Consider the following 19,706-nt stretch of genomic DNA (forward strand, 5'->3'; position numbering starts at 1 on the left):
TTATTTATGCTGGGTAAGTGTAAGATGGGAGAGGAGAATCTGACGTTACCTCAGTCAGTATCTGGTATCAGTGCCACACTGAACGTGAGACTGGGGCTGAAAGGTCTGTATTGGGCACATATTATCACCCCACCTCTAACACACAACCAAAGAAACAATGATGTCCTGAGAGAACTGTCTTCTAGAGTTAAAACTATCTGTACAAGTCTGTAGTGCGGTGTCTTCCCCTCAGATTTTAAAGGGTAATATATTGCCTCTAGGAGATTTTTACCTTGTATGTTCACTTTAGAACCTAATTTCTGAATTAGATTTGTATTGGATGACTTTCACATCAACTACTCCAGATTTCTCTCTTTCAGAGATTTCAGGGAATAGGAAGAAAGGGAAAAGAAAGGGAGAAAACAGAACTAACCATTTGGAAGATCAAATTACTTTTGGGTAGAGAAAGGGCAGGAAAGGCAACATTAACGATAATAATTCAGTGATTTTTTAAATTCCCCTCCTTCAAAACATGACATAAATCTCTCTTGCTGCCAAACCTTGAAGTATGTAATACAAATCTGAATAGAGTCCCTTGAAACCTGCTTGTACTAGGCAGTTGTTCAAAAAAATTATTTTCTAATCCCCATGATGTTATCAATACATTAGGTTTTTAAATTTTTGTTTTAAAAGTTTCTTTTGATTTCTGAAACCACTACTAAGAAAGTGTTCTAAATTCATAAGAGTGCACTGCATATAAAGGACATACAATAATTTCAAATTCAAAAGGAAATATATTTCACACTATAAAGTTATAATAGTAGTTCACTGTTTTTATAGACAAGCAAAGGGAAGCAAATGCATACTAATAAACAGATAAAATTATGACTGCTTTCAAATATATATGGTTCAAATCTTTGATCACATTCAGAATTACACAGCCAAATGTTAGTAATTTTTGCCTAGAAGACAAAATCATGACAATAATTTTTAAAAATACACTGTAAAAAAAGATAATCCTGTATTAATGTTTAAGAAAGTAAAAACCTTTCGATAATAGGATAATCATCATCAAAATATAAATAAGAAACTTTTCTGCATAATTTCAATTTTTCCTATCTAGAAGAGTAAAAATTAGATGATTATTATAATTATTCCATTATGCTTTTGGTATCTGTTTACTTGTCAGTTTAATAAAACTCTAGTAACTGCAATTTTCATCAAAAGTATATTTTGGACAGAATCTCACCTGGTCTCTTCATCATCCCAAGCGATTCGCATGCCTTTCCCACCACCACCTGCTGAGGCCTTGATCATAACAGGGTAGCCTAACAGCAGGGAAGAATTAGACAGAAGTTCAGACTTTGATCATTTGGATGCATGAACATGACAACTGACCACATGTTCGATAACACAGAAGACAATAACTAATTTATTTAAAAGTTCCTTTCTTTAGAGTCAGGAAAATAATATCAGTGTAATGATCTTACATATATTTTTTAAATGAGTGTGATCGTTTTAAAAGAAAAAGACTATTTGTATCAATAAATATAACATTTTCCCCAATAATGAAATAAAAAGCTAAGAAAACATAATTTGAAAGTGGATTCCAAAAATGGAAATAAATACAGTATTAATTAACCAAGGATATAAGAAACAACTTTTATAGCATTAAGGAAACACACACGCATTCTTTTGATTCCCCAAAACTGCTGTTTGCATACATAACAAATTAAATTCCCTTTTTTTCAAAAGTAATGGTTTACAGGTATTTGAGGTATTTTCATCTGAAAAATCACAGGGAACCCCTTCAGCTTTTATCTGCAAGAACTGACATGATGGCTTTGGGAAAAATCAAGCCATGGCTGGTATATTATGCCTGGAGCAGAAGATGCAGAGCTCGCTGATATCAGTAGAGAAGCTACAGCACTACTCCACTCAGTCAACAGGCAATGAAATATCTAGACTTCGGGAATATTATGAAAATACAAAGTCAGGCCCAAAACAAAGGACATTTCCAGCCAACGTTTTATAAGAGAAAATTAATAAAATTGTTGTTGGTAAAGAGGATTGCGTATTTAGAGTAGTTATTATAAAGTAAAATTTCTGACAGCATGAGTCATCTACAATGATTTATCAAGAAAAGCTGTAAAGTCTCTTTGTTTAGAGGTTCTCCGACAATAAGGTGGAAATACTCATGTCTGAGACCACTTGTTTATGATCTTTTCTGAAGAAAGAAGAGGTCAGTGAGCCCTTAAAAGACTCTTCCTGACCTGTGATGCTCTAACAGCACTACACTCTAGCTATAGGATCTTCACGAAAAGGGAAGACAGGGCCAAATGTCACAGACCTTTGACCCCTAAACCACAAAACATCACTTAACTTCAACTTAGCTAAAATGGCACTTGCTTCCTAAGTGATTCATAAGTAATTAAATTTTTAAAATTCTGATGTTGGTTACGTTTATGTGAGATAGACTTATGTGGGACAGCATTTTAAAAGCAATAAATACTAAGTGCAGTAAGAACAAGAAAGATGAACATAGTACTTTCACACTGGGAGCCTTATAATCTAGGAAGAAAGAGGGGAAGTACCCAAATAATTCTCTCAATGGGAATTCAGAGAAGAATCACAGGAAGGTAAGAGAAAAGGGATTAAGAAAAGCATATCATAGATAGGGCCATTTATATGAGGCTATGAAGGACGACAGGACATGAACGTGTTAGGCAGGAACAGCAGAAATGGAGGCGGGGTAAGCACAGGACAGGTTTAAGAAAGGACTGAAACAATTTGAAGCACACAGAGCATCTGTAGGATGGCAGAGGAAAAGAGAACTCAAAACATAAACTGGGAGCACATTATGCTACACACTCTTGCATGCTACAGATCCTGCTTGAGAGTAATAAGAACGGTGTCTGTCTTGTTCAGTGCTGCAGCCTCACAATGAGTACCACATAAAGGAATTAGACTGAGATCAGTAAAGAAGAATTAGCTTGTTTTTGAGCAGTGAAGAAACAATATCCAAAAATTAGAAACCAGCATGCCTGAGAAATCCTTTTAAAAACTTAAGGTCTTTTTTATCCCCAAAAAACATGTCATCAATTCACCATCAAAAACTATTTATCCATGTGAACAGGAAACCACGAGAGGTATGATATCCATATCCCATATCTCTACTATTTTCAGTTCCCGCTGAGGATTAGGAAATTTGCAGTTATTCTGATTCCAGTATTAATCTCATCTTAGTCATTTATTCATCTATGGACCCTGGACTATATAGGGATTTGTAAGGTTCAAAATAAGATTGGGAAATTGTCCTTGGTAACAAGGAACTAGATGGCAAAACAAAACACATAAAATAATTTGTCAACAAGAAACTATTGTACGTTCAGAAAAGGTGAGAAATTGTCAGGCAACAGGCCAATATATAATAAGACAATTGCAATATGGTCTCTCCAAAGGAGGCAATGCAGTGTTAGACCTGTGAATACATATAACCCAGAAGAGAAGACTCCCTGACAAAAATTTAACAAGCCAAATATTAAACAACTGGGAGAGAGGGAGAAACTGGTAGAAGTTAGGGACATTACAGTCACAAACTTAATATAATTTTTGAGCTATAATTGAAAATAATATAATGGTAAGGTATTCTACTCAATTTCTTACGCCAAGTAAGTCATTAAATTTCAGACAGTACATATTTTTATGCTGTCACCATGCCATGGAGAAATGAGATCTAGCTATTTGGAAAGCAGGGAAAAGAATATTCCACACAGATGATATTAAATAATATCAAAAAGCCCAGTCCGTCATCCCTTCTTTCTTATTGTGCCTGTGGCTCTAATTAGGGTAAGCCATGGGGTGCCAGGAACTGGACAAAAAAGGGAAAAAAAAAGATTCAGTCAAAAGTTGACAATCCCGGAAAAAATCAGAAATGATCAAGTTGATGGCTATTGCTTCCTCTCTTTTCCCAGCCTGGGTATGAAATATCCACTAATGTTCTCTCACATTTTTTTTTTAATCCACTAGAGTACTTACTCCTCTGTTCAACTTTTGTCTAGAACACATTTCTTTAATTTTATATTCTTCAGTTGACATATGTTTGAAACAGAACAACCTTCCTTATCATAACAAAACAAATTCTCCAAGGTTTTTAAAAGGAGACGAATCTCCTGGTATGATAAGATGGCTTAAAAAACAAAAAAACCCTCAGGTCCTAGTGCTGTTCACAGATATTTCCTCACCTTTTCCATCCTCTCATTGAACGCCTACTCCCCACTACCTGACCTCCCCTCCCAGACCCAGAGATACATGCCCCACTCTTTCTAACACCCCAACTCCAACATGCACAAAGTCTCCATTCCTTATTTCCATTCTGCATGATGCTTCCAAAAAGATATCTACTAAGTACTATGTGAGAAAAATGTTAAATTTTTTTTTTTTTTTTTTTTAACAGAAACTTAGGGCTTCCCTGGTGGTGCAGTGGTTGGGAGTCCGCCTGCTGATGCAGGGGACACAGGTTCGTGCCCTGGTCCGGGAGGATCCCGCATGCCGCGGAGCGGCTGGGCCCATGAGCCATGGCCGCTGGGCCTGCACATCCGGACCCTGTGCTCCACAACGGGAGAGGCCACAGCAGTGAGAGGCCCGCATACCGCAAAAAAAAAAAAAAAAAAACAAAAAAACAGAAACTTAGTACCAAAGTACTAAAAGGTTTCTATTCCTACTTTTCTGTACTCAACCTTCAAGGAAGGGCAGGTTTAACTGCAGGACAAGATAACTTCTCTGGTTTCCTTTCCTCCCAGCAATCAGTATGTCTTACTTTCTATCATAAGCAGCAATCCTCTTTCTAACTCTACCATCAAATTCTCATTCATCAACTCAAAAATATTCACTGAATAAATACTTTGTGCCAAACACAGATTTGGCTCCAGGGGATAAAAAGATGAACAATTCAGAAAATTATCTGCTCTTGTGGCACTTACTATATTTGGTATCTAGTAGAGAACTATATGTAAATATACATGCACCTAAGTGTTTGTGTGTGTGTGAAACACATTAAGTGGTGATAGTTGCTACAATAAAAACAACAGAGGGATGTGATTCAGAATGATTAATGTTACTTTTCCCAGAAACGGCTTCTCTGAGAAAACTGATATTTAAACTGAGACTTAAATTGACAAGCTACAGCAAGTCCTCTGAAAAATCAATGACGGCAGAATATTCCTGACAGAAGGAACAAGTTGGAAAGGTTGTATAGGAGAGGACATTGACCTAATGTAGTCCTAATTTTTTAAGATCACTTTGGCTGCTCTGCAAGGTATGAATTGAAAAAGGGCGAATAGGGTTTCCCTGGTGGCGCAGTGGTTGAGAGTCCGCCTGCCTATGCAGGGGACGCAGGTTTGTGCCCTGGTCTGGGAGGATCCCGCATGCCGCGGAGCGGCTGGGCCCGTGGGCCATGGCCGCTGGGCCTGCGCGTCCGGAGCCTGTGCTCCGCGGCGGGAGAGGCCGCAGTGGTGAGAGGCCCGCGTACTGCAAAAAAAAAAAAGAAAGAAAGAAAGAAAGAAAAAGGGCGAAGATGGGAGAAAGGAGACTGATTAGGAAGCTTTGTGGTGGTCCAGCAGAGAGCGAGCTGTAACCTGGACTTGGCTGTAGATACAGAGAAAGAGAGAGAAAGACAGAGACTTGAAGGTTGTTTCAGAGGTAGAGTCAGCATGACGTATTGATAGTTAGGATATGGATGACAGGGGAATAAAGGAAGCCTCTAGGAGCTTAGGTGCTTTCCCATTTAGTGACAGTTATGGATTCCAAGCCTAAAGAAACAATTTTTCTTGACCAACTAATAGCACCATGTTGAGCTATACAAGACACACACTACATAATCCCCCCCCACCCAACCCCCTTCAAGCAAAACCTGCTCCTATACAGGGTGGCATAAACTGATAACTTAAAGGCTGATGAAATGACATCTTAATGATATAAAAATCATGAGTCATATAATAATCTTAGGTAGTTTTTTCACCTACAGTTTCTTGAATAAAAATTTAATAGACTATAATGACTGATGGAGAAGGAAAAGTAAAAAGAAGGAAAAAGTGAAATATTTCTTGGGAAATGTCCTAATTCCTAATTTGGTGGCACTAACCAGAAATCTCTCAAGGGTCAAACAGAAGTTGTGATTTTTTTTTTTTTTTTGGTCTTCTTTTAAAAACAATTAGGGGACTTCCCTGGTGGCACAGTGGTTAAGAATCCACCTGCCAGTGCAGGGGACACGGGCTTGAGACCTGGTCCGGGAGGATCCTACATGCCGCAGAGCAACTAAGCCCGTGCGCCACAACTACTGAGCCTGCACTCTAGAGCCTGCGAGCCATAACTACTGAGCCTGAATGCCACAACTACTGAAGCCCACGCGCCTAGAGCCTGTGCTCCACAACAAGAGAAGCCACCGCAATGAGAAGCCCGCGCAGCGCAATGAAGAGTAGCCCCCACTCGCCGCAACTAGAGAAAAGCCCGCGCACAGCAACAAAGACCCAGCGCAGCCAAAAATAAATTAATTAATTAATTTAAAAAAAAATTAGGAAACACTTATACAAGGTCTTTATTTCCCTAAAGAAAAGGTTCAAAGTAAAAGGAAATGAAAGTTGTTTCAGAGAGTAAAACAGTCCTCTAGATGGGCAGAACAGGCTCTGATAATGGAACGTCAGAAGAGAAAACCAAAAAATCAGGGGGGAAAAAGCCTAAGACAGACAGAAAGGAAATCCCCAGATGAAAATTATAAATACAAGTATTATGCATTATATTAATATTTGTTATATTCCTTTACTCTCCTTTAATGTAAAACAGTTCACTTACCTTTTCGGGTTGGGGGAGGGGAATTTTTGAAAAATCCAAGGTGGTTTTTGTATAGAGTGGTCCACAATTTGAATTTACCTGATTGTTTTCTCATTATTAGAGTCAGAATTTTTTTAAAAATTTAATACTCTACAGCTGATGCTATACCCTCAGTCTTAAATTACACAAGAAAGCAAAGGAAAAAAAAAAGTCCATTTGTCCTTTTCCTCATAAAATTAGGTTTGATTACTTGATAAGATGGTGTCCATTAAATTTCCGCATGAAATAACATTTTCCATATGCAATTAACAAATGATCTGTAGACTGGAAACTTGGAAACTGTGACTATCCTATACTCAATATTTCAACCAATAGTAATAATAAACATTAATGATTCTTGCTTTAACTAATTTCTACATTGTTTGAAGTAAAATGAGTTTAAAAAATGAAGATACAGTTTTTTTGCCTTCCTCAGTATTGCTTCTCCAGTAGCTAAAAGAGTGCCTGAAGAATAACATGAAAAATAATAATCACCAAGTAAATGTACTAATTAATTTCAGTAGTTGCAAATCATTTATTTTTACTGATGTGAAATATTTCACGGTATAAGCATACTGAAGCATTAATCATTCTACTGTGAGTGAACATTCAGATCTATACACACAATGCTCCCATGAATATTTTTGTAGGCATTGCTTGGAATACTGGGCAAGAGGTTCCTGGAGCATATGTCTAGGAGTACAACCGCTGGATGGTATGCAACTCTTATGAAGTCTTTATTTTTAACAAGTCCAATTTCTCCAATTTTATCTCCATTATCACTGTACTTAATACAAACTACCAAATCTCTTCATAGGACTCCTGTAGTAGCCTCCTAACAGAGCCCCCTACCAGTACAATTGGTCCCATCAAACTACAAAGAGGTCAGCAAAATTTCTTTAATAAATAAATAAAATATATATATATATAAATAAAATAAATAAATATAGGATCACCTCTCTCTCCTGCCTAAAACGCTAAGGGTTTACATGGATGAATAAGCCATACATGTAAGAACCACAGATGTATAATGAAATAGAAATTATGAACTCACAGATAGGAAGTGTAGAAGGTAAAGAGAGATAGCCTAACATATACTTGTTGAATCAGAATACCACAAAAAAGGTATGTTAGACTTGCCCTAAGAAAGCTTTAAAAAAAAGTCTAAAAGGTATCAATCTGAACATCAATTAACTTATCTATCAAACAAAATAAACTTGAACATCTTTTAAATAGAAATAAGAAAATCCAAATACAATATTTAACATTCACAATGTCTACAATCCAATAAAAAATTAAGAGACATGTTTGGAGGCAAAATGTGATCCACACAGAAGGAAAATAGTCAACAGAAACAAACCCAGAAATGAAGAACCTTAAAACAGCTATTACAATCCTATTACAAATTACAGTCATTACAAACACTGTAAGCATGGGAACGGAGTTAAAGGAAAAAGATCATGATGAGGAGAGAAACAGAAAATATTTAGAAATTAAAAATGGAATTTCCAGGTTTAAAAATAAAATGACTGAAAAGAAAAATGCAACAGTGTACAGAAAGAATTATACCATGACCAAATGGGATTTATGCCAGGTATGCAAGGCTAGTTCCACGTTCAAAAACCAGTTAATCTACCTCATCAATAGGTTAAAGAAGAAAAACTATATGACCATATCAGCAGATGCAGAAAAGGCATTTCACAAAATCCAACAGTATTGAGTTCAGCAAGCTAGGAATAGAAGGAAACTTCTTAGACTTCATAAAGAACATCTACAAAATATCTACAGCTAACCTCATACTTAATGGTGAGAATCTAGATGCTTTCTCCCTAAGATCAGGAACAAGGTAAGGATGTCCTTTCTTACCACTCCTATTCAGTATCTTACTACAGGACCTACCTTATGCAATAAGACAAGAAAAAGGTAAACAAATTGGGAAGAAAGAAATACAACTTCATTAGCAGGAAATAAAACTGTCTATGAAGAAAATCTCAAAGAATCAACAACGACCACCACCAAAACAAATCTTCTAAAACTATTGTGATTATAGCCAAGTTGCAGGACACAAGGTTAACGTACAAAAGTTGACTGCATTCCCAAATACCAGCAATTAAAACTTGAAGTTAAAAACACCATACCGGGCTTCCCTGGTGGCACAGTGGTTGGGAGTCCGCCTACTGATACAGGGGACGCGGGTTCATGCCCCGGTCCAGGAGGATCCTGCGTGCCACGGAGCGGCTGGGCCCGTGAGCCGTGGCCGCTGGGCCTGCGCGTCCGGAGCCTGTGCTCTGCAGCGGGAGACGCCACAATAGTGAGAGGCCCTCATACCGCAAAAAAAAAAAATAATACAAAATAAAAATAAAAACACCATACCGTTTACATTAGCCCCCTTCAAAATAAAATACTTAGGCATAAATCTAACAAAATATGTACAGTATCTATATGTGGAAAACTACAAAACGCTGATAAATGAAATTAAGGAAAACCTAAATAAATGGAGAAAGATTCCACGTGCATGGATAGGAAGACTCAATATTGTTGAGATACCAATTCTCCCCAAACTGATCTATAGATTCAATGCAATCCCAACCAAAATCCCAGCACGTTATTTTGTGTATATCAACAAAAAGACTTTAACATTTATATAGAAAAGCAAGAGACCCATAATGGCCAACACAATATTAAAAGAGGGTAACAAACATGAAAGACTGACATTACCCAACTTCAAGACTTACTATAAAGCTAAGTAATAAAATCACCATGATATTGGTAAAAGAACAGACAAATCAATCAGTGGAATAGCATAAAAAGCCTGGAAATAAACCCACACAAATACAGTCAACTGATCCTTGACAAGAAAGCAAAAGCAGCTCAATGGAGACAGGACAGTCTCTTCAACAAATGGTACTAGAACAACTGGACATCCATAGGCAAAAAAATGAATCTAGACACAGTCCTTATACATTTCACAAAAGTTAACTCAAAGCGGACTGTAGACCCAACTATACAATGCTAAACAATAAAATGTCTAGAAAATAAATAAGAGAAAATCTAGGTGACCTTTGGTTTGGCGATAAGTTTTTACAAACAACACCAAAAGTACAATCCATGAAAGAAAAACATTGATAAATTGGACTTTATTAAAATTAAACACTTCTGCTCTGCAAAAACACTCTTAAGAGAATGCAGACCCAAGTCACAGCCTAAGAGAAAATATCTGTAAAACATATCTGATAGAGAATTTATATCTAAAATATACAGAGCTCTTAAAACTCAAGTAAGCATATGAAAAGATCTTCAACATCCTATGTCATCAGGGAAATCCAAATTGAAACAACAATGAGATACTACTACACACCTATTAGAATGGCTAATATCCAAAATACTGACAACACCGAATGCTATCAAAGATGCAGAGCAACAGGAAACTTACTCTCGGATGGTGGGAATGAAAAGTGATCCTACCTAAAGCTAAATATAGTCTTACCACGTGACCCAGCAGTTGTAGTCCTAGATACTTACCCAACTGAGTTGAAAATTTATGTCCACACAAAAACTTGTGCACAAATGTTTATAGCACCTCTATTCATAATTGCCAAAACCTAGAAACAACCAAGATATGCCCAACTTGAGACAACTATAAAAGACCAACCAGTATGCAGAATTCTCTCTAGGATTAGCTAAGGCCTTTGTTGAGTCTGCATCTCAACTCAATTCAACTTCTCCTTCAATCCAGTTTCTTTCACTCCCTCACATGTGTTGGTCCCAAAAATACTCCCCAATAAAATTCCAGAGTCTGCTTCTAAGACAGGTATCCAATCTGTGGCAGAGGAGCACATTTGGAAGGCTGTTACAGTGATCTAGGCAAGAGATGACACTAGCTTAAACAAAGACAACAGTAGGATAAATGGAGAAAAGCTGATGAATTCAAGATTTAGGAAATGCTGACAGTGATATGCAAATGGAAAAACCACATAACGCAATATAATAGTGAATGCTGAGCCACAGAGAAAGCCTCACTGCTGATCAAAATCGAGACCCCTCTACTTCCTGCCTCTGTGATCCAGGCCATTTCAGATGGCACAGAACTCCTCCCCACCCCACAATCTTACCAATGGGAAGTAAACATGTAGGATAAAGAAAATGTAAATTTTTGTTGTTTAAGGTCACATGCGAAGGGCAATAAAAATATGAAATACTGGAACTCTGATAAACTAATGACAATTGCATAGACTCAAATAAAAATTAGCACATTACTAAGTTTTCCGAGGAAATGTAATTCACAATCTACTGGGCAATTTGGCTGTCATGCAACACTTGGCTACGCTGAAAAGTTCCTATTGTGAATACAAAGAGATAGTTCCAAGCAATTTGGGAAAATAAATTCCATCATCAATGCATTTCCCATGTGTTTATTTGGTCATAATTTTCCACTTTTTACTGTTGTCTTTTAATTACAAATTAGTTATATAGTTCGTTTAGTTTTATCATTATCAATTTAGTTTTGGTATAACTTTGGTTTAGCACACTTCAGACTGAGGTGATGCATATTTGTATCTATCTGCGGTCCATAATTATCCCGTAGCTAGAATGTAAACATATATGTGTTGCAGTCCAACTATGAATTATTCGTATCTACTACTACCACAGATATACACAACCTCTAACAAAGGTATGTGTAGGTGATATTTATTATCACTGAGTTTTTACCACTGGAAAATGAAAAAGGGTGAAGTGGACACAGGATGCTTTGCCTTTCCTAAGATAGCCATGCACACATAAATACATAAATAACTATATAAATACACTGAGTTTAAATAAGAATGAACTAACATTATACACATAAAGATATAATCAAGCTGTGTTATAAGAAAGTAAACCAATACATAACAGTATTTTGTTTTAATATGGCAAAGAAAGGCAATTACATTTTTCTGGGAAAAACTGATCTGGTCTACCTATTTCCCTCTATTCGGGCAAATAAAAAATACTAGATCCCTAACTCTGATCCAGGGATCAGAAATTAAGCACACGTCAGTGTATAGATTAGAGCAGAGTGGGTTCACAGACAGGAAGTTTCCAAACAAAAACCAGTCTTAATGTCTTCACATTAGTGTCCGAACACTACGCAGAGCCTTTTGCAATAGAGTAACAGAAAAAAGAAAAGGCATGCAAGAATGAACTACAATAAAACAAAGAGAGGGAGGCAGTGGAAACAAATATGACATGGTAAAATACAGAGAGAGAACTTGTGAAATCATGCTTAAACCCAAAATGCATATACTGGAGTAATAAAAGAAAATGTAAGTACCCAAGTGACAATGGGAAAGAAAGAAGGGACGTGGAATACACGTTCCCAACTCCCAGGGACTATCATTCTAACCTTAAATGACTGCATGCATTACTTCAATAATAGGAAAACTGCAAAATAAAAACCTCATTCTTTAATGAATTTTACAAAGAATACTTTAACACCATTTTCTTCAACCTTAGGCATTTCTTAATAAATCTCATAAATAAATAGATAGATGGATAGTAAATGTGTCTTCTACTGAGGACCAAATTGGAAAATGAATTAATGTTACATAAGATTATGAAAAAGGTATAAATTGTAATATCTTTTCAAAGGCTTCCTCAATATATCTTTAACCACAAAGTCATACACTACGTGTGAAAAGTTTTCTAAGCAGCATGAAATAAATAAAAGAAATAAAAGATTTCAGGGCTTAGCTAAGTATTTCTATCCATCTTTAGCATGAAAAATTTGTTCTTTTATACCAAAAAAAAAAAAAAGAGCAACCTTTTTTTAACGTTATACCATGCCAAAAGGAAGATGAGAAGAAGAGGCAAAGGACAAGGAAAAAAATAGCCAGGGCAGAGAAGAAGAGACAAAGCAATTCCTATACACTTATCAGAGTCAGAGGTCAAGGCATATGGGAGAGCATAACTTGCAAAGAATGTGAAGATATCACGTCTACACTTAGTGTGAAGGCAATAAGGTTCAGGAAAAGACTCTCATACATTTAAATCTTAGATCCCTAAAAACTTCCTTTAGTTCTGCCTAGTGAATCCAAGGACAGCCTATATGAATTGATGAGCTATAGTCATTAACAACCACATACTAAATTTACTTAAATAATTGTAGATTTTTTTCTTTTTTTCAGTACGCAGGCCTCTCACTGTTGTGGCCTCTCCCGTTGAGGAGCACAGGCTCCGGACGCACAGGTTCAGTGGCCACAGCTCACGGGCCCAGCCGCTCCGCGGCACGTGGGATCTTCCCGGACCAGGGCACGAACCCATGTCCGTCCCCTGCATCGGCAGGCGGACTCCCAACCACTGCGCCACCAGGGAAGCCCTAGATTTTTTTTTTTTAGTTATCTATTTGCTGAGAGTTTATCATGGTTTACTTAATATTCCTATTTCCCAGGCATCTCCATTACAAAACTGGAGATTAAGGAAAAACAGTGAGAAAATTATTGTCAAATCATGATCTATGAACACTATGAAAAAAAAAACCTTTAAAATGTATGACCACTTACTTCATTTCCATACTTATATATAAGTTTCTATTTTGGTTCATTCACTGAATAACCATTTTCTGAATATATACTATGCGATGATCATTGTCTTAAGCACAAGAAATACAAAGGAAACTAACCCATGGTCAATTTTACTATAAAACAGTAACCAGATGAACATAAAGCAAACATTTGCAAAGACAGAATTTACTTAATGGAGGGAGCCCCACACTATTTTAAGAGAAGAGCAACCCATCAGGATAATTCAATAAAAGGGGCAGGCGGATACTTCCACATCAAACTAAGTCCCAGGAATATTGCTGGACAAGGAACATACTTTATGAGATACTGTTCTAGTTTGATACTATTTTCTCCTTTCCTTCAAATATCCTTCATAACTCAATCATTCACTCTTCCTTTTAATAGAGAATTACTTGAGAAAAATATGTATTCTATTGTTGGGTAGAGTGTTCTATATATATATATCAGTAAGGTCTCATTGGTTTAAAGTGTTAAGATCTCTACTTCCTTACTGATCTTCTCTGTAGATATCCTACCCACTATTTAAATTGTACTACTGAAGTCCCCAACTATTATTGTAGAACAATCTATTTCTCCTTTCAATTCTGTCAATGTTTAACCTCATATATTTTGCATCTCTGCAGTTTGGTGCATAGATGTTTATAATAGTCAATATGTTTAAAATAATCAATGTATAATGTCTTTGTCTCTTATGACAGTTTTAGGCTTTAGTTTAAGTCTGTTTTGTCTGATATTAGTATAGCCACCCCAGCTCTCCTTTGACTAAGATTTGCATGGGATATCTTTTTCCATCCTTTCGCTTTTAATGTATTTCTGTCTCTGGATCTAAAGTGAGTTTCTCATAGACAGCAAAGAGTTGGATCATGTTTTTTATCCATTCTGCCAATGTCTGGCACAGTGAGATACCATTTCACACATACTAGGATGGCCATAATATTTTTTTTAAAAAAAAGAAAGAAAAAAAAAGTAACAAGTATTGGCAAGGATGTGAAGAAATTGGAAACCTCATACATTGCTAGTAGGAATGTAAAATGATTCAGCCACTGTGGAAAACAGTTTGGAGGTTCCTCAAAAAGTTAAACATATGAGGAAAAAAAAAGTTAAACATAGATTTACCATCGAAACCAGCAATTCCACAACTAGGTACATACCAAAATAATTGAAAACAGGTATGCAAACATATACATGTATATGCATATTCACAGCAGCACTATCTACAATAGTCAATAGCTGGAAACAACCCAATGTCCATCCACAGGTGAATGGATAAACAAAATGTGGTATAAACACACTATGGAATATTATTTGGTCATAAAAGGAAAGAAGTATTGATATATAGTAAAACATGGATGAACTTTGAAAACATAAAAGATACAAAAGGTCACATGTTTTATGATTCCATTTATATGAAATATCCACAATAGGTAAATCCATAGAAACAGAAAGTAAATTGGTGATTGTCAGGGGCCAGGAAATAAGGAGTGAATATTAATGGATAGATTCTTTTAGGGGTAATGAAAATGTTCTGGAATTAGCCTGTGGTGATGGTTCATTAATCCTGTGCATATACTAAAAAACACTGAATTGTACACTTTGAGAGACCAAATTTTATACTATTTAAATTTTATCTCAATTTTTTAAAATCAAATAATTAGTATAAAAATTTAGAACAGGTTGTCTCTAAATCTGAGGGGGTGATACTGACATGGAAGGAGTATGAGGGAACTTTCTGGGGTGACAGTAATGTCCAACGTCTTAGTGGGGTTTTGGGTTACACAGGGTGGGTATGCATATATCAAAATCAGCAAATACACACTTCAGACCTGTTCATGTTACTGTATATAAATTTTGCCTCAAGATAATCAAATTGTATACAAATACTGAATTAAGTTAAAGACATCTATGTTGAAGTATATAGTGGGATGCATCCTGATATTTGCAATGTACTTTGAAATGCACCAAAATTAAAATGGATTAACCAATGGATAGATAAGTGATAAAGCAAACCTAGCAAAAGATTAATAGTGGAGTGTTGGTGTTGGGTATATAGGTATACATTGTAAAAGTCTTTCAAAATGTAGTATGATTTAAAATTTTCAAAATAACACATTGAGGAAAAAGTTAAAAAACAAGAAAAATATCCAAAAGGCATGAGTACTTTGCAGAGATTTGGAATATAGTTATAAAACAGAATTACTGAGTGGTAATGTTAGAGTGTCTTCTCTTGAAGACATGACTTTAAGCCAAGATATGAAAGGCTACAAGGAGCCATCTATGTGAAGATATCAGCAAGAGTATTCCAGGCTTCCCACCCCACCCCAAAAAATCTTATTCTAAGGCCCTGAAGTTTGATGTAATCAAAGGAGCCAGTTTAGGGACTTCCCTGGTGACGCAGTGGTTAAGAATCCGCCTACCAATGCAGGGGACACGGGTTCGAGCCCTGGTGCCGGAAGATCCCACATGCCGCGGAGCAACTAAGCCCGTGCGCCACAACTACTGAGCCTGCGCTCTAGAGCCCGCGAGCCACAACTACTGAAGCTCGTGCGCCTAGAGCCTGTGCTTCGCAACAAGAGAAGCCACGAAGAGTAGCCCCCGCTCGCCACAACTAGAGAAAGTCCATGCGCAGCAACAAAGACCCAAAGCAGCCAAAAATAAATAAATTTTAAAAAACAAAGCCAGTGTGACTGAAGTATGGTAGGCAAGGAAGGGAGTAGTATAAAATGAGATTGGAGAGAAAGGCAGGTGTCAAATCATTTGGGGCTTGTAGTCACAGTAAGGAATTTTAATTTTATCTAAGTGCAATGGAAAGTCATTAACGGGTTTAAAGCTGGGATCAACTGGGTGGGATGAGATGGGGTGTGTCCGTATTATTTAGTTTTAAAATATCACACTGACTGCTATGTGAAGAATGGCTTTGAAGTGTTTAAGAAAAGAAGTAGGAAAACTATTATAGTCCCTGCAAGAACAATGGTAGTTTGGAGGAGAGTGTTGGTAGTCAAGATAGTGAGTAGTGAATATGCGAGATATTTTGAATGAAGACTTGACAGTATCTATTGATAGACTGACAATAGGATGACAGGGGAAAAGGAACCAGGATAGATCTTGGATTTTAGCTTTAGCCACTGAGTGAATGGAGTGACATCTACCGAGATGTAGAAACCGTGGGAGAAGCAGGTTTGGAGTATGGTGGATCTGAGGATCAAAAAAATTTTTCTTAAATTGGGTACGATTTGTGACTGTAAGGAAGACAGGCAGAAGAAAAGAAAACAATCAGAGTAATCTGGAAGTTGTTAAAGAACAGGGTTTAGATTTACAAATTCTTTTCCTTTTAAGAATCAATTTTGGCTTGATTGTATTAAGGACCTTTGATCCAGTAAAAAGCTCAAACTTTAATGCAAATCAAGCTTACTGATTGCTGTTGCCTATCTCTGGGGTTAAAGATAAACTGGGGATCAATAGCCCTGTATCTTTAAACTTAAGAGAGGTCAAAAGGAAAAAATCAGGAGTGAGAATGAGGGAGACAAGGAAGCCCAAAAAACAAGTACATAGAAGTAACATATTAAGTCTTAACTGTCTCTCACCCTGTCAGTGATAAGGGGCTGTTTGATTCTTAAATTCCACATATAACATGATTAAGTATCTTATACTATTTTACACAAAGTGGTAACTCAAATTTTAGCTCTCAACCTCTAATACCATTAGTTTTCCAAAGTATATTGAAAAACCCATGCTCTTTGGAGCTAAATGACCCTAAATTTAAAGGAGCCCACCAGTCAGTAGCTCTGTGACCTTGAGCAAATTACTTACCATTTCTAATCCTTAGTTTCTTAAATGTAAATGAAAATAATTAACCCAAGAATTAGCATTAGAAATAACATTCACAAAGTGCCTGCTACATGGAAAAAATGCTCCATAAACAAGAGCTACTATTATGCAAAAGGCACCTAATTCATCAATGCTCAACCCGGTAGTTTCCTCCTTAGGTAGCCCAGATCCCTGTTTCCAGAAAAGAAGTACAGATGAGAGAGAGAAGGGAACCACAGAAAAGACAATCAATTTCATTTTCACCATGTAACACAGAAAGAAATAAAACAGAGAAATCTGTGAATAGGCATGACAAATGGACCATCCGCAACCTACAAATGGATAGGTTCACAGGTTGATTATAATTCAGTTGTTTAGAACTGGGAACATATTTTCCCAGGGAATCAATGTTCAATTCAACTCTCAGACAAACTCACAAGAAGTCATCAAAATCAAAATGTAGTTAAAATGTGATATATCTCAATAAAATTAGTAGAAAACTGATGAATCAACCAAACAATACAGAAAACCAAGAAACTTTAATAATATGTAATTTAACTTATTTTAGAAGCTGGTACTTGAGGGAAAAGGTTTTATGGGAGGTTTCGGTAGTGATTCAGAGGGGGTTTCAGGGAAATTTCAAAAGCTTTATAAGGCTGATGACCCTGGTTCTTTATTATGTTTTACTTCGCCTCAAATTTTATGGCTTCCCTTTCTTTCAGCATAAGCAAAACACTAGCACTCTTATACTTAATAGCCATGATTGCGATCATTCATTTCACGAATGAGAAGGAGCAACTGGGGAAGAACTAGAGGAAAGACAGGAAAGAAGAAGGACCATAACGGATGTGCCCAAATATAAAGAAAAGAGCCTTCAATTGAATTAGATAAACTCAGTAAGTAAAAAACTGAAGGGGGTTGAGGGTGGTTAAGTACAGCACTAAAATAGTAAGGGAGGAAAAAGCCAGGTGATGAGAACTGGTCAGAGTCCCACCATGATTCACTGGTTATTTTAAAGGTCACAATTTTTTTTTTCCTTAAAGTGGAAAACAAAAAAAGAGCAAGCAAAGCAACCTGCCACTTATACAAAGGGAATTCTCAAGAGCTGAAGATTCATAATTAAAATTGTGACACACCAACAGAATTCAAGATTTTCTCCTAACCCCTTTTTAGTTCTCTAAATTCCTCCAAATATTCTGTTCTTTTTATGTAGATACTATTGTGATAACAGCATTATTATGTCCTGTTATACAGATGATAATATCTAAACTAGAACTAGAAAGATGACTTTTGACATTTACAAGTACACAACAGAATAAAATTATTTTAGGAAAGTCTCCTCAAAAGCCAGCAGACATGTTATAGCCTCTTAGGCTATGAGGAATGCAGTGATTTCAAACCAGAGAGAGAAGCTTTTGATTTTCTTAAAGACATAAACCACAAATCAGTTCCATGTAGTCCAACCTATATTCAGAATCTAGCAAATCTTCCTGAGAAGTACTGAGATGCTTTTTGATGCTTTTTGAAGCCTGAAGAAATGATTAATGAAGAGATGTTATAGTCAGATAAAATAAGATTTTCTAGGGCTTGGTCTTAAGTCCAGGACCTATATCAGTCAAATCAGCCAAAGTAAATGCTCTCCAAATGAATAAAATAATTCTAAATAATCAGAGAAAACAGGACTAAAGAAATGTTAATGTGGGATGCTGAAAAGCTTGGCCCCATCAGTGCAGGAATGCTAAGATGCTGTGATTTCCTAACTACCAAGCATTGTCTAATTTCTCTCATCTACCCACAAATTTTTGTCAAATGTAAACAAATATGAGCTGATTAATAAAACTGTAAAATTACTTAATAGCATTACTAATCTATGATAACAGTATGCCCATGCATTTTCTTAATTAACAGGTATTGAAAATACAATGTCAAGAGTGCCAGGAATATTTTTGAAAATAAAAAGTCAGGGAGCACTGCCCCAGTATAATTATACATACAACAGGCAAGTAAAACAGTCATTAAAATGTCCTTCAGTTTACCTTTTACTCCAATTTAGAATATTCTGTTCTCACATCCTATTTTCTCTTTCCTAACAAGATTTTTAAGTTGATATTTAAATTCTTAGGAAAAGGTAAAAACTTGAAGAGCCTTGTCAAATACGAAATCTTCATGTTAATCACGTATATCCTTTAGTAAATTGCATTCAACTACATATATATAAATTTACATTACATCCAATCTCAAGAACTATTAAGACAATTCCTTAATTAGCCAGTGATTTTCTCTTACAAAGGAACTATAATTAAGGTCAAATTACTCTTTAAAGTTCCTTTTAATAATAGAATATGGTAATTCCGCTGATAAATTCTTCCAGAGGAACAAGTAATCAGAAACCTGAAACTATTAAACTATTATTTGCTCTTTGGGAATTACGTATTACATGTTTACTCAACCATATCTGCTAAAAGACATAGAAATCCTACCAAAGTTAATTTAAGA

At 36.2% G+C, this 19,706-nt stretch overlaps 1 protein-coding gene across 10 annotated transcripts in view; it reads right to left on the reverse strand.

Moving 5' to 3' along the window:
- The window catches only part of PCCA (propionyl-CoA carboxylase subunit alpha), a 385,988-nt gene that overhangs the window by 255,452 nt on the left and 110,830 nt on the right, over window positions 1-19,706 (reverse strand). For all 10 annotated transcript variants that reach the window (XM_033435088.2, XM_049701173.1, XM_049701172.1 and 7 more), the window contains one exon: window positions 1,229-1,307. In XM_033435088.2, the coding sequence (XP_033290979.1) occupies window positions 1,229-1,307 (79 nt within the window). The remainder of the gene's footprint in view (window positions 1-1,228; window positions 1,308-19,706) is intronic.

Source organism: Orcinus orca, chromosome 18 (genome assembly GCF_937001465.1).
Source record: "Orcinus orca chromosome 18, mOrcOrc1.1, whole genome shotgun sequence".
Classification (NCBI taxonomy): domain Eukaryota; kingdom Metazoa; phylum Chordata; class Mammalia; order Artiodactyla; family Delphinidae; genus Orcinus; species Orcinus orca.